The 13,165-nt window shown below is 40.1% G+C and overlaps 1 protein-coding gene and 1 pseudogene across 1 annotated transcript; one reads left to right on the top strand and one right to left on the bottom strand.

The window, feature by feature from the left end:
* The window catches only part of LOC136334293 (transformer-2 protein homolog beta pseudogene), a 165,154-nt pseudogene that overhangs the window by 51,657 nt on the left and 100,332 nt on the right, over positions 1–13,165 (top strand).
* GJC3 (gap junction protein gamma 3) lies at positions 495–9,486 on the bottom strand. Its single transcript, XM_066276822.1, is given in 5 exon segments — positions 495–616; positions 619–840; positions 843–1,178; positions 8,293–8,403; positions 9,462–9,486. Coding segments are annotated over 5 exon segments (816 nt in total).

The raw sequence follows: 13,165 nt of genomic DNA, 5'->3' as shown, positions 1-13,165 counted from the left end.
CACAAAGCCACTGACTTATCCGAGTTTCCTAGAATCAAAGGTTTCTAGCTCACCAGCCTTATTCTCCTCAGTTCCCCATCTCCTTCCTTATCCCAGATACAAACTGTACAAACTGGCATCTCACTCAGCACTCTGCCATCTTGGCTGCTTTTCCTGGCCTCCTCCACGTGGCCTCCTTCCGCTGCTGGCTCTACTCTCTCTGCTCTCTCATGCTAACCTCAGGAACCAAGCGCTTTCATAGTTTTTTTTGTAGTCCGGCCCTCCAATGGTCTGAGGGACAGTGAACTGGCCCCCTGTGTAAAAAGTTTGGGGATCCCTGGTTCATACCTTGGCTATATCTACTGCTGTGGGAGGTCATGAAATGTTACCTCTATTCACTGGACTGTGAGAGTATCTTGGAAGGAATAGGCTGGTCAAGCAGATTGGTCAGAGTGTCACTGGAGGATCCTTGTGCTGTCCAGGGCAGGGGTGCGGCTGGAAGAAGAAGAAGTTCCCTAAGGTTCACACCATCTTTACAAGCCCAGGAGCACAAGCTCCAAAAGAGTGAATGAGAGACAGAGTCCACTGACCCCAAACATGGTCTTCAGGAAGATGGTCTTTTCAGAGGGGTGGGATGAGATGACGTTACTCCGTAAGGGTAAGGCTCTCTTTCTCATTCAGAGAAAATAGGTGTCTGGATCCCATACTGATGGTACTGCCCCCTCCCCAAAGGTTCCCCTTCAAGGGCCAGTCACGCACCAGGTTGTGCCACATGGTCCCAGAGCATCCTGGGACTTTTAGCTCCTGAGGCATTGGTGCTGCCCTGTCCTTGTTGGACCAGGGTCTCCTCTTCCTTATTCGCCTTCCTGGTTCTTCCCAATGCAAGATGCCATGATATATGGTGAAACCCATGTAGAGAGCACTGGGCACAGCCACCAAGATGACCTGGAAGGCCCAGAAGCGCAGTGGGGAGAAGGGGTGGAAGGCATTGTAACAAGCAGCCTTGCAGTTTGGCTGCTGAGTGTGACACACAGATTCGCTCTGCTCATCACCGTAGACCCCTGTGCCACCGGCAGCCAGCAGCACGGGGCGGAATCCCAGGAGCACCGGAAGAAGAAGAAACCCCACAGGGGTGGAGTGCTAGATCTTTTCAGCCACCAGCCATCTTAGGAACCTGCCACACGTCCTGCTGTGGAACACTGAAGACAGGTTATTATGAGTGATTTTAACCTAAGCTGGATCCCTGGGCTGCTGGGGATGATTTTGCAGCCCAGAGATCCACCTTAGGGTCTTTCATGTCCTCATGTGGCTGAACAAGAACTGAAAAATTGATCTGACTCTCTAGCTTGTGCAAAAAACCAAGATTCTCTACTGAGTAAGTGTCTGTGAAGCATCTCCTGTTAATCTTGCACCTTACAGTTATAATACCCAGGACAGGTAGTGCGAGGAGACACACGTGGGTGGTTAGCAATCCCTGGAGATACCTGTCCCCATTCAAGGATGAGTCAAGAGAAAAGAAATATGGTCCTTTTAAAATGTTACAGTGTGGCCCTGGCTGGTTGGCTCAGTGCTATAGAGTCAACCTAGAGTGTGGATGTCCCGAGTTTGATTCCCAGTCACGGCACATAAGAGAAGCACCCACCTGCTTCTTCACCCTTCCTCCTCTCGCTTCTCTCTCTCTCTTCTCCTCCTGCAACCATGGCTCAATTGGAGCGGGTTGGCCCCAAGTGCTGAGGATGGCTCCATGGTCTCTGCCTCAGGTCCTAAGAAGAGCTCGGTTGCTGAGCAGCAGAGCAATGTCCCAGCTGGGCAGGGCATCGCTCCCTGGTGGGCTTGCCAGGTGGATCCCAGTGAGAGCGCATGCGGGAATCTGTCTCTTCCTCCTTTCCTCTCACTGAGTTAAGAAAAATAATGTCACAGTGTCCTTAAAGAGTGTTCGCAGGCCTGGGATCTTAGAAAAAGCACAGTTCTGACAAAATTTTTTGTTACAAAAGAAAAGATGAAAAATTTGGAAGACATCTGCTTAAGTACTTTAAAAGTGCAATAGGATATCTGTCATACATATAGGAACCAAAAAAGAAATTTGGGCTCCAGTGCAGGCAGGTATAAATAGATAGACTGGATAAATTTTTTAATATTTATTTATTTATTTCAGAGACAGAGATAGAGTCAGAGAGAGGGATAGACAGGGACAGACAGACAGGAACGGAAAGAGATGAGAAGCATCAATCATCAGTTTTTTCGTTGCAACACCTTAGTTGTTCATTGATTGCTTTCTCATATGTGCCTTGACCATGGGCCTTCAGCAGACTGAGTAACCCCTTGCTCGCGACATTGGGTCCAAGCTGGTGAGCTTTTTGCTCACACCAGATGAGCCCGTGCTCAAGCTGGCAACCTCGGGGTCTCGAACCTGGGTCCTTCCGCATCCCATAGACTGGATAAATTTTTTAAAAAGCAAGGATATACAGAATGTAAGGACAGATGATAAATCGATCTTGAAGAGAGTAAAAAGCTGAAAGAAGATTCGGCGGCGGCGGCCACGATGAGCACGGGCGACGCTGTGTGCACCGGCTGGCTTGTCAAGTCACCCCCCGAGAGGAAACTGCAGCGCTATTGAGAAATCCTTTATCAGAACATTCATATACGAGATTGGATGACGTCAGAGTAATGGCGGGGTAGGAAGCGATACTGATAAATCTCCCCCAAAACTCAACAAGATCTTCAACCAGAAACAGAAAAACCTATACTTGGAGCTTCCAGATGCTTCGCAATACACCCAAAGATGCCATTAAGGAAGAGAAAATCGAATATCATGGATACAAAAGAAAGAGAGGTAACACAGCTAGATGAGGAAAAATCTATGGAGAAAAAATTTAATATATTGGAAACCTTGGAGCTAAATGACAGAGAATTCAAGATAGAAATACTAAAAATCCTCCGAGATATACAAGAAAACACAGAAAGGCAATTTAGGGAGCTCAGAAAACAACTCAACGAACACAAAGAATATATGTCCAAGGAAATTGAAACTATAAAAACAAATCAAACAGAGATGAAAAACTCAATTCACGAGCTGAAAAACGAAGTAACAAGCTTAGCTAATAGAACAGGTCAGATAGAAGAGAGGATTAGTGAAATAGAAGACAAGCAACTTGAGGCACAACAGAGAGAAGAAAGAGACTCAAAAATTAAAAAAAAATGAGATAGCCCTACAAGAATTATCTGACTCCATCAAAAAGAATAACATAAGAATAATAGGTATATCAGAGGGAGAAGAGAGAGAAAATGGAATGGAGAACATACTCAAACAAATAATAGATGAGAACTTCCCAAGCCTGTGGAAAGAACTAAAGCCTCAAATTCAAGAAGCAAACAGAACTCCGAGTTTTCTTAACCCCAACAAACCTACTCCAAGGCATATCATAATGAAATTGACACAAACCAACAGCAAAGAAAAAATACTCAAGGCAGCCAGGGAAAAGAAGAATACAACATATAAAGGAAGGCCCATTAGATTATCATCAGATTTCTCAGCAGAAACTCTACAAGCTAGAAGAGAGTGGACCCCAATATTTAAAGTCCTGAAAGAGAGGAACTTTCAGCCACGAATACTATACCCATCAAAGCTATCCTTCAAATACGAAGGAGAAATAAAAACATTCACAGATACAGAAAAGATGAGGGAATTTATCATCAGAAAACCCCCACTCCAGGAATTACTAAAGGGGGTTCTCCAATCAGATACAAAGAACAAAAAAAAAAAAACAGACCCACAAGTAAAAGCTCCAAGAAGAACACAATAAAACCAAATTTAAACTGTGACAACAACAAAAAGAAAGAGGGGGAGAAGATGGAGATTAACAGTAGCAAAGGACGATGGAGTGCAAAAGTACTCACAAAATAGTTCGCTACAATGAACAGGGTAGGGACCCTTTTCATTACTCAAAGGTAACCACCATTGAAAAAACCACCACAGAAGCACATGAGATAAAAAAGATAGCAACAGAGGAAAGATGTATGGAATACAAACAAATAAAAACAAAAGATAGAAAAACGAAAGAGAAGGATCAAACAAGACACAAAACTAACAGAAAGCAAGATATAAAATGGCAATAGGGAACTCACAAGTATCAATAATTACACTAAATGTAAACGGATTAAACTCACCAATAAAAAGGCACAGAGTAGCAGAATGGATTAAAAAAGAAAATCCAACTGTATGCTGCCTACAGGAAACTCATCTAAGTAACAAGGATAAAAACAAATTCAAAGTGAAAGGCTGGAAAACAATACTCCAAGCAAATAACATCCAAAAAAAAGCAGGTGTAGCAATACTCATATCGGATAATGCTGACTACAAGACAGGAAAAGTACTCAGAGACAAAAATTGCCATTTCATAATGGCTAAGGGGACACTGAATCAAGAAGACATAACAATTCTTAATATATATGCACCAAACCAAGGAGCACCAAAATATATAAGACAGCTACTTATTGACTTTAAAACAAAAACTGACAAAAATACAATCATACTTGGAGACCTCAATACACCGCTGACGGCTCTAGATCGGTCATCCAAACAGAGAATCAACAAAGACATAGTGGCCTTAAACAAAACACTAGAGCACCTGGATATGATAGACATCTACAGGACATTTCATCCCAAATTGACTGAGTATACATTTTTCTCCAGTGTACATGGATCATTCTCAAGAATTGACCATATTTTGGGCCACAAAAACAACATCGGCAAATTCAGAAAAATTGAAGTTGTACTAAGCATATTTTCTGATCATAAAGCCTTGAAACTAGAATTCAACTGCAAAAAAGAGGAAAAAAATCCCACAAAAATGTGGAAACTAAACAACATACTTTTAAAAAATGAATGGGTCAAAGAAGAAATAAGTGCAGAGATCAAAAGATATATACAGACTAATGAAAATGACAATACGACATATCAGAATCTATGGGATGCAGCAAAAGCAGTGATAAGAGGGAAGTTCATATCACTTCAGGCATATATGAACAAACAAGAGAGAGCCCAAGTGAACCACTTAACTTCCCACCTTAAGGAACTAGAAAAAGAAGAACAAAGACAACCCAAAACCAGCCGAAGAAAGGAGATAATAAAAATCAGAGCAGAAATAAATGAATTAGAGAACAGAAAAACTATAGAAAAAATCAATAGAACAAGGAGCTGGTTCTTTGAAAAGATCAACAAAATTGACAAACCTTTGGCAAGACTTACCAAGGAAAAAAGAGAAAGAACTCATATAAACAAAATCCAAAATGAAAGAGGAGAAATCACCACGGACACCGTAGATATACAAAGAATTATTGTAGAATACTATGAAAAACTTTATGCCACTAAATTCAACAACCTAGAAGAAATGGATAAATTCCTAGAAAAATACAACCTTCCTAGACTGAGTCAAGAAGAAGCAGAAAGCCTAAACAGACCTATCAGTAGAGAAGAAATAGAAAAAACCATTAAAAACCTCCCCCAAAATAAAAGTCCAGGCCCTGACGGCTATACCAGTGAATTTTATCAAACATTCAAATAAGACTTGGTTCCTATTCTACTCAAAGTCTTCCAAAAAATTGAAGAAGAAGCAATACTTCCAAACACATTTTATGAGGCCAACATAACCCTCATATCAAAACCAGGCAAGGATGGCACAAAAAAAGAAAACTACAGACCAATATCTCTAATGAATACAGATGCTAAAATACTAAACAAAATACTAGCAAATCGAATACAACAACATATTAAAAAAATAATACATCATGATCAAGTGGGATTCATCCCAGAATCTCAAGGATGGTTCAACATACGTAAAACGGTTAATGTAATACACCATATCAACAAAACAAAGAACAAAAACCACATGATCTTATCAATAGATGCAGAAAAGGCTTTCGATAAAATACAACACAATTTTATGTTTAAGACTCTCAACAAAATGGGTATAGAAGGAAAATATCTCAACATAATAAAGGCCATATATGATAAACCATCAGCTAACATCATATTAAATGGCACTAAACTGAAGGCTTTCCCCCTTAAATCAGGAACAAGACAGGGTTGTCCACTCTCTCCACTCTTATTTAATGTGGTACTAGAGGTTCTAGCCAGAGCAATCAGACAAGACAAAGAAATAAAAGGCATCCATATCGGAAAAGAAGAAGTAAAGGTATCACTTTTTGCAGATGATATGATCCTATACATCGAAAACCCCAAAGAATCCACAAAAAAACTACTCGAAACAATAAGCCAATACAGTAAAGTCGCAGGATACAAAATTAACATACAGAAGTCAATAGCCTTTCTATATGCCAACAATGAAACAACTGAGAAGGAACTCAAAAGAATAATCCCCTTCACGATTGCAACAAAAAAAATAAAATACTTAGGAATAAACATAACAAAGAATGTAAAGGACTTATATAATGAAAACTATAAACCATTGTTAAGGGAAATCGAAAAAGATATAATGAGATGGAAGAATATACCTTGTTCTTGGTTAGGAAGAATAAATATAATCAAGATGGCTATATTACCCAAAGCAATATACAAATTTAATGCAATTCCCATCAAACTTCCAATGACATTTTTTAAAGAAATAGAGCAAAAAATCATCAGATTTATATGGAACTATAAAAAACCCCAAATAGCCAAAGCAATCCTAAAGAAAAAGAATGAAGCTGGGGGCATTACAATACCTGACTTCAAACTCTATTATAGGGCCACGACAATCAAAACAGCATGGTATTGGCAGAAAAATAGACACTCAGACCAATGGAACAGAATAGAAAGTCCAGAAATAAAACCACATATATATAGTCAAATAATTTTTGATAAAGGGGCCAACAACACACAATAGAGAAAAGAAAGCCTCTTCAATAAATGGTGCTGGGAAAACTGGAAAGCCACATGCAAAAGAATGAAACTGGACTACAGTCTCTCCCCCTGTACAAAAATTAACTCAAAATGGATCAAAGATCTAAACATAAGACCTGAAACAATTAAGTACATAGAAGAAGACATAGGTACTCAACTCATGGACCTGGGTTTTAAAGAGCATTTTATGAATTTGACTCCAATGGCAAGAGAAGTGAAGGCGAAAATTAATGAATGGGACTACATCAGACTAAGAAGTTTTTGCTCAGCAAGAGAAACTGATAACAAAATAAACAGAAAGCCAACTAAATGGGAAATGATATTTTCAAACAACAGCTCAGATAAGGGCCTAAAATCCAAAATATACAAAGAACTCATAAAACTCAACAACAAACAAACAAACAAACAATCCAATAAAAAAATGGGAAGAGGATATGAATAGACACTTCTCCCAGGAAGAAATACAAATGGCCAACAGATATATGAAAAGATGCTCATCTTCTTTAGCTATTAGAGAAATGCAAATCAAAACGGCAATGAGATACCACCTCACACCTGTTCGATTAGCTGTTATTAGCAAGTCAGGTAATAGCAAATGTTGGAGAGGCTGTGGAGAAAAAGGAACCCTCATACACTGTTGGTGGGAATGTAAAGTAGTACAACCATTATGGAAGAAAGTGTGGTGGTTCCTCAAAAAACTGAAAATAGAACTACCTTATGACCCAGCAATCCCTCTACTGGGTATATATCCCCAAAACTCAGAAACATTGATACGTAAAGACACATGCAGCCCCATGTTTATTGCAGCATTGTTCACAGTGGCCAGGACATGGAAACAACCAAAAAGCCCATCAATAGATGACTGGATAAAGAAGATGTGGCACATATACACTATGGAATACTACTCAGCCATAAGAAATGATGACATCGGAACATTTATAGCAAAATGGTGGGATCTTGATAACATGATACGAAGCGAAATAAGTAAATCAGAAAAAAACAGGAACTGTATTATTCCATACGTAGGTGGGACATAATAGTGAAACTAAGAGACATTGATAAGAGTGTGGTGGTTATGGGGGGGAGGGGGGAATGGGAAAGGGATAGGGGGTGGGGAGGGGCACAAAGAAAACAAGATAGAAGGTTACAGAGGACAATCTGACTTTGGGTGGTGGGTATGCAACATAATTGAACGACAAGATAACCTGGACTTGTTATTTTTGAATATATGTATCCTGATTTATTGATGTCACCCCATTAAAAAAATAAAATTAAAAAAAAAAAAAGCTGAAAGAATACTGAAGAAGGTGTTCAGTTTCTTCATTTTTTTTCATTCCATGAAGAATAAAAGAAAAAGTGAGAAACTCTGAAAATGGAGGAGGTATACAAATGGCTGAAAACAACCCAAATACCATCATCGACCTGGGCAATGATGTCTTCAACTTTGAAAGTAAACATAAGCTTCTGCTTGTAAGATGGTGATATAAGGATGTTAACATCTTTGTTCTCTTGAAAAACCACTCCTTAAACAACAGTGAGAATAAAGAAACAGGAACACAAATTACATTTATTTTTTAAAAATTTATTTACTGATTTGAGACAGAGAGAGAGAGAGAGAGAGAGGTACTAATTCATTGTTCCACTTAGTTGTGCATTCACTGATTGCTTCTTGTACATGCCCTGACCAAGGATCCAACCTGTGACTTCAGTATGCCTGGTGAATGCTTTATCCACTGAGCCAGCTGGCCAGAGCACAAATTTTGCTTAAAAAATTAAGCTCAAGGAGATCTGTGGCCCTGAGATACAATATCTGCAGATGGGCTTAGGATACAGTATGACTACCCAGCTGGCCCCTGAAGCCCCATGGTCTGGCCTCAGCAGCTTACCTCTTTCCCTTCCCCTACTTTCCTTCCCTGACACAGTAATGACCTTCAGTTCCCCAAATGCCCAGATTCTCTTTGCCTAGCTAACTTTAATCTCCACTCCTTCCCTGATCCTAAACGCTGGGAGCTGTCCCTGCTATAGGCTCTCACAGTCTCCTATATTTCCCTTAATCAGTGATTTATATTTTACAGAATTTTATGGCAATTTCTTTTTTGTATCTGTTCCATGGTAATTTTTCAGCTCTCTAATGCTTCTCTATCTAGCTTCTGCATTTGATCTTAGCCAAACGGCTGAGAAGTGATCTCTATTTACTGGAGAATTATTCTTTCTCTCTTTGTGTGGGAGTTTAGTAGGACCGTCAGCCTTTCTACCAGCCATGGATTGAGAACACAGATCAAATGAGGCTGATTGGATCAGTCTCTCCCCCAGAACTTTGAATCTTGAGCTGAGTGACTGTAGTAAACAACAAATGAACCTGGTTGGCGTTGATTTATTTGAGTGCCATTGAGATAGGGAATGTGGTGAAACAGCTGTAATGATAAGGACTACAAGGACTGTCAAAGAGACGGTTAGACCAACCCCAGTAGATTTATGGCTTAGAACCAGCAGAAGTCCAGCTTGATTCATCATGGTGATTAATTTCACCTTATGGTAATCCTTAGCCTCATTATACACTCATTATAATACATTAGCTTACTAAAGAACATGATCTTCACCACCATGATCGAAAAAAGAAAGTTCACATGAGGACACAAAATGGCTAAACGTGCTCTTCCAAGAAGTTTCTATTCCTTTTTCAGAAAAATCCTGAATATTCTTCCCCCTTATCGAATGTCCTACCCCTGATTAAATGTGCCTCAATTAAATAAGTAAATCCCCGTAGCTCTGTTGGTGGCATAGCCCATTCTCTGTCTCGCTGCTTCACCAATAAACTCTCTTTCACTTTAAACTCTATGCTGGCTGGCATTTGAATTCTTTTCTGTGCAAATGCAAGAACCCACAATGGGTTGTGGACCCTCAGGCCCCTGGACCCCTGGAACACCTGTATCACTATCATGATGACAAGATTGTCAGTTACCTCCTACTGGCATGATCCCTAGTATTGGCCTCCTGAGAGATGGGTTTTTCAGCTGTTCCTTTGAATCTGAGCTACTTAAAATTTTACCAATAAAGTCCTTTTTCTGAGGTGGGGGTGTACTGGCCTAAAATTAGCCAGCTAGTGTCTTTTGCTTGCTGTCAAACAATGCTGGTGGACACAATTCTGCATGATTGCAGCTGCTGCACAGGCAGCATGATGTCCTAAAGCCTCATGCCTCACCACACGCGGTAAGTTTGAAGTAACAAGAAAGTGCTGTAAATAGAACACAGAATATGAGATGAAAGCAATCCATTTAACTGGGTTAGTAATAGCAATACATTTAAGAAGGTTAATTCCAGCATTGAAATCCAGATGTTCAAGAATTAATTCTTCATTCTGTGGAATCTTTTTTTTTTTTTTTTTTTTTTTTTTTTACAGAGGCAGAGATAGACAGGGACAGACAGACAGGAACGGAGAGAAATGAGAAGCATCAATCATCAGTTTCTCGTTGCGCGTTGCGACTTCTTAGTTGTTCATTGATTGCTTTCTCACATGTGCCTTGACCGCGGGCCTTCAGCAGACCGAGTAACCCCCTGCTGGAGCCAGCCACCTTGGGTCTAAGCTGGTGAGCTCTTTGCTCAAACCAGATGAGCCCGCGCTCAAGCTGGCGACCTCGGGGTCTCGAACCTGGGTCCTTCCGCATCCCAGTCCGACGCTCTATCCACTGCGCCACCACCTGGTCAGGCCTGTGGAATCTTTAAGAAGACACACTCTTACCCCAAAAGTCCTTTCCTGTTTTGCAATATATAAAATAAGCACCAGCCCACAGCCAAGAAAGTTCTCAGGAAGGAGTAGCAGGAGCTCACAATACAAGGGCAATGTTATGGGCTGAACTGTATCTTCTTTCCATTTATATGTTGAAGCCCTAACTCTCAGTATCTCAGAATGTGATTTCTAAAAATTAAAGTCACAACATGGAGATTTCATAACTCATGGAAGAGAAGGAGGGAGAGAGAGACAGAGAAGGGTAGTAAGTGTCTGTCACCACAGCTTCTGAGGTTGTTCACCCTGACTCATTTGCCTAGCAGAGAGAGAATCTACTAGAAGGTGGTGTGTGGAAAAGAGATTGATATCCTATAAACAGCCAATGGTCTGCAACTCATGAGGATGTATATGAATTCAGAAAATAACTGCATAATGAAAACCCAGAGAGGTCTTGAGTTGTTTAAGGCTGATCATATGGTGTGCAGCACTTCCTAGTTATGATGAACTTAATCTCTATATCAGGAAAGAAGAAAATAAAATAAAATATAGTAAAGTAAAATGATAAGAAGGAGCTACATGTTTAGGGTAGGAGGTGTCTGATGAGGCTGTCTAGGAGTCTTCCCAATTCTGCATTCTGGGGCAGGAGGGACCATCTGCCAACCTGGCTTTAGGGAAAAGTTCAGTTTGGGCCACCTGAGGTTTCTTTTCCAATCTCTGCAAGCTTTTAGTTGAAGAATGATTCATGGCAGTTGAACCTCCCAAGTAGAAAGCAATTCTACTTCCTGAAGCTCTCCTGTTGTCAGGGATATTAATCCAGCCATCTTGGCTTCATCAGATTCCATGGGAAAATTTATTTGGAAATAAATTCCAAAGGATTTCCTGACACTCAAGCAAGAGGAGATCCTGCCAAGGTCCGCCCAGCCAGCCTGCACCTTTGATTTTAGACCACTAGGGGCGCCTTTCTGCTGCTAGTTTCTCTGCTCATCCTTCAACCCACTGTACTCAATAACATCTGGCTAAAAACATTCATGAATCACAATTCTGATCATGTTACCCTACTGTCATAAAGCCTTCAACTGTTACACTCAGAATAAATATCAGAACCTTAGCACATCATTCAGAACTTTTCCCAGTTTGACCCCAAAACACCTTTGTGACTTATCACCATACGGAACGATAAACTTCTGGTCAATTTCTTTGTTATACAGACACCTATCTCAGTCTTACAATGAGAGACATTCATTAAACACTTACTGAATAAATAAATGGATGGATATATTCACTAAAACTTTAAAAGTGGGCAAAGGAAAATGTCTAAATTAGGATTCAGAAATTGATAAATTTTATCTCTGTGTCTTTCCTATCTCTCTCCCCCACCTCTACCCATCTTTGATTTCCTCAGTTTTATTTCTCTTCCCTTTCATTTGGGAAGGAATAAAAAAGTGGGTCAGTGATAGGTGGTCTGGGATTGCTTGTGATATCCTTAGATAGTATGCAGACTGGCTTTATTCAAACATCTTTCTGGAAATCTCCCCCAATATTTTTATCTGAAAGAAGTCTCAGCATGAAAAGAGTATACGCTGGAATCACTGCTCATGGCAGTGGTCATGGGAGGAGGTGAGATTTGGGCTGGATATTGACAATAGATATTATATTGTTTCAATAATCAAATTGAAGTAAATTCCATGCATGAAGGGGCTGTACCTATCCTGTTCTCCTGGATCTCCAGCACTAATTAGAGTGCCAAGCATAAAACGGATACTCAATATATAATTCTTCAATGAGTCCCCCAATAAATGAGCAAAGGAAATAGAGAGAAAACACTAAATGTGTCTGATGAACAAGGTTTATTTAGCTTAAATAGCAAGTTCTAGCAAGAACACAAGGTTAAAAAAGCAGAGCTCAGCCAAATTGAAAAAGGCATTAGCAAAGAATGTTTTTTTTTTTTCTCTGTGTCAAGGTTTTTTTTTCTTTCTTTTTTTTTTTTATTAAATTTAATGCAGTGACATTGATAAATCAGGGTACATATGTTGAGGGAAAATATCTCTAGATTATTTTGACATTTGATTGTGCTGTATAACCCTCCCCCAAAGTTAAATTGTCTTCTGTCATCTTCTATCTGGTTTTCTTTGTGCCCCTCCCCTCCCCTAACCCCTCTCTCCTTCTTCACCCTCTCCCCCCTCTCCCAACCTTCCGCCCCTGTTGCCATCATATTCTTGTTCATGTCTCTGAGTCTCATTTTTATGTCCCTTCTACGTATGGATTCATCTTAGTTGTTTGTTTTTTTTCTGATTTACTTATTTCACTCCGTATAATGTTGTCAAGGTCCATCCATGTTATTGTAAATGATCTGATGTCATCATTTCTTATGGCTGAGTAGTATTCCATAGTATATATGTATCAAAGCTTTTTAATCCACTCGTCCTCTGACGGACACTTGGGCTGTTTCCAGATCTTCGCTATTGTGAACAATGCTGCCACAAACATGCGGGTGCATTTCTCCTTTTCGAGCCGTTCTATGGTGTCCTTGGGGTATATTCCTAAAAGTGGGATAGCTG

Source organism: Saccopteryx bilineata, chromosome 4, assembly GCF_036850765.1.
Source record: "Saccopteryx bilineata isolate mSacBil1 chromosome 4, mSacBil1_pri_phased_curated, whole genome shotgun sequence".
Classification (NCBI taxonomy): Eukaryota; Metazoa; Chordata; class Mammalia; order Chiroptera; family Emballonuridae; genus Saccopteryx; species Saccopteryx bilineata.
The sequence above is the reverse complement of the archived record's forward strand: the minus strand, read 5'-3'. Positions and strand labels throughout refer to the sequence as shown.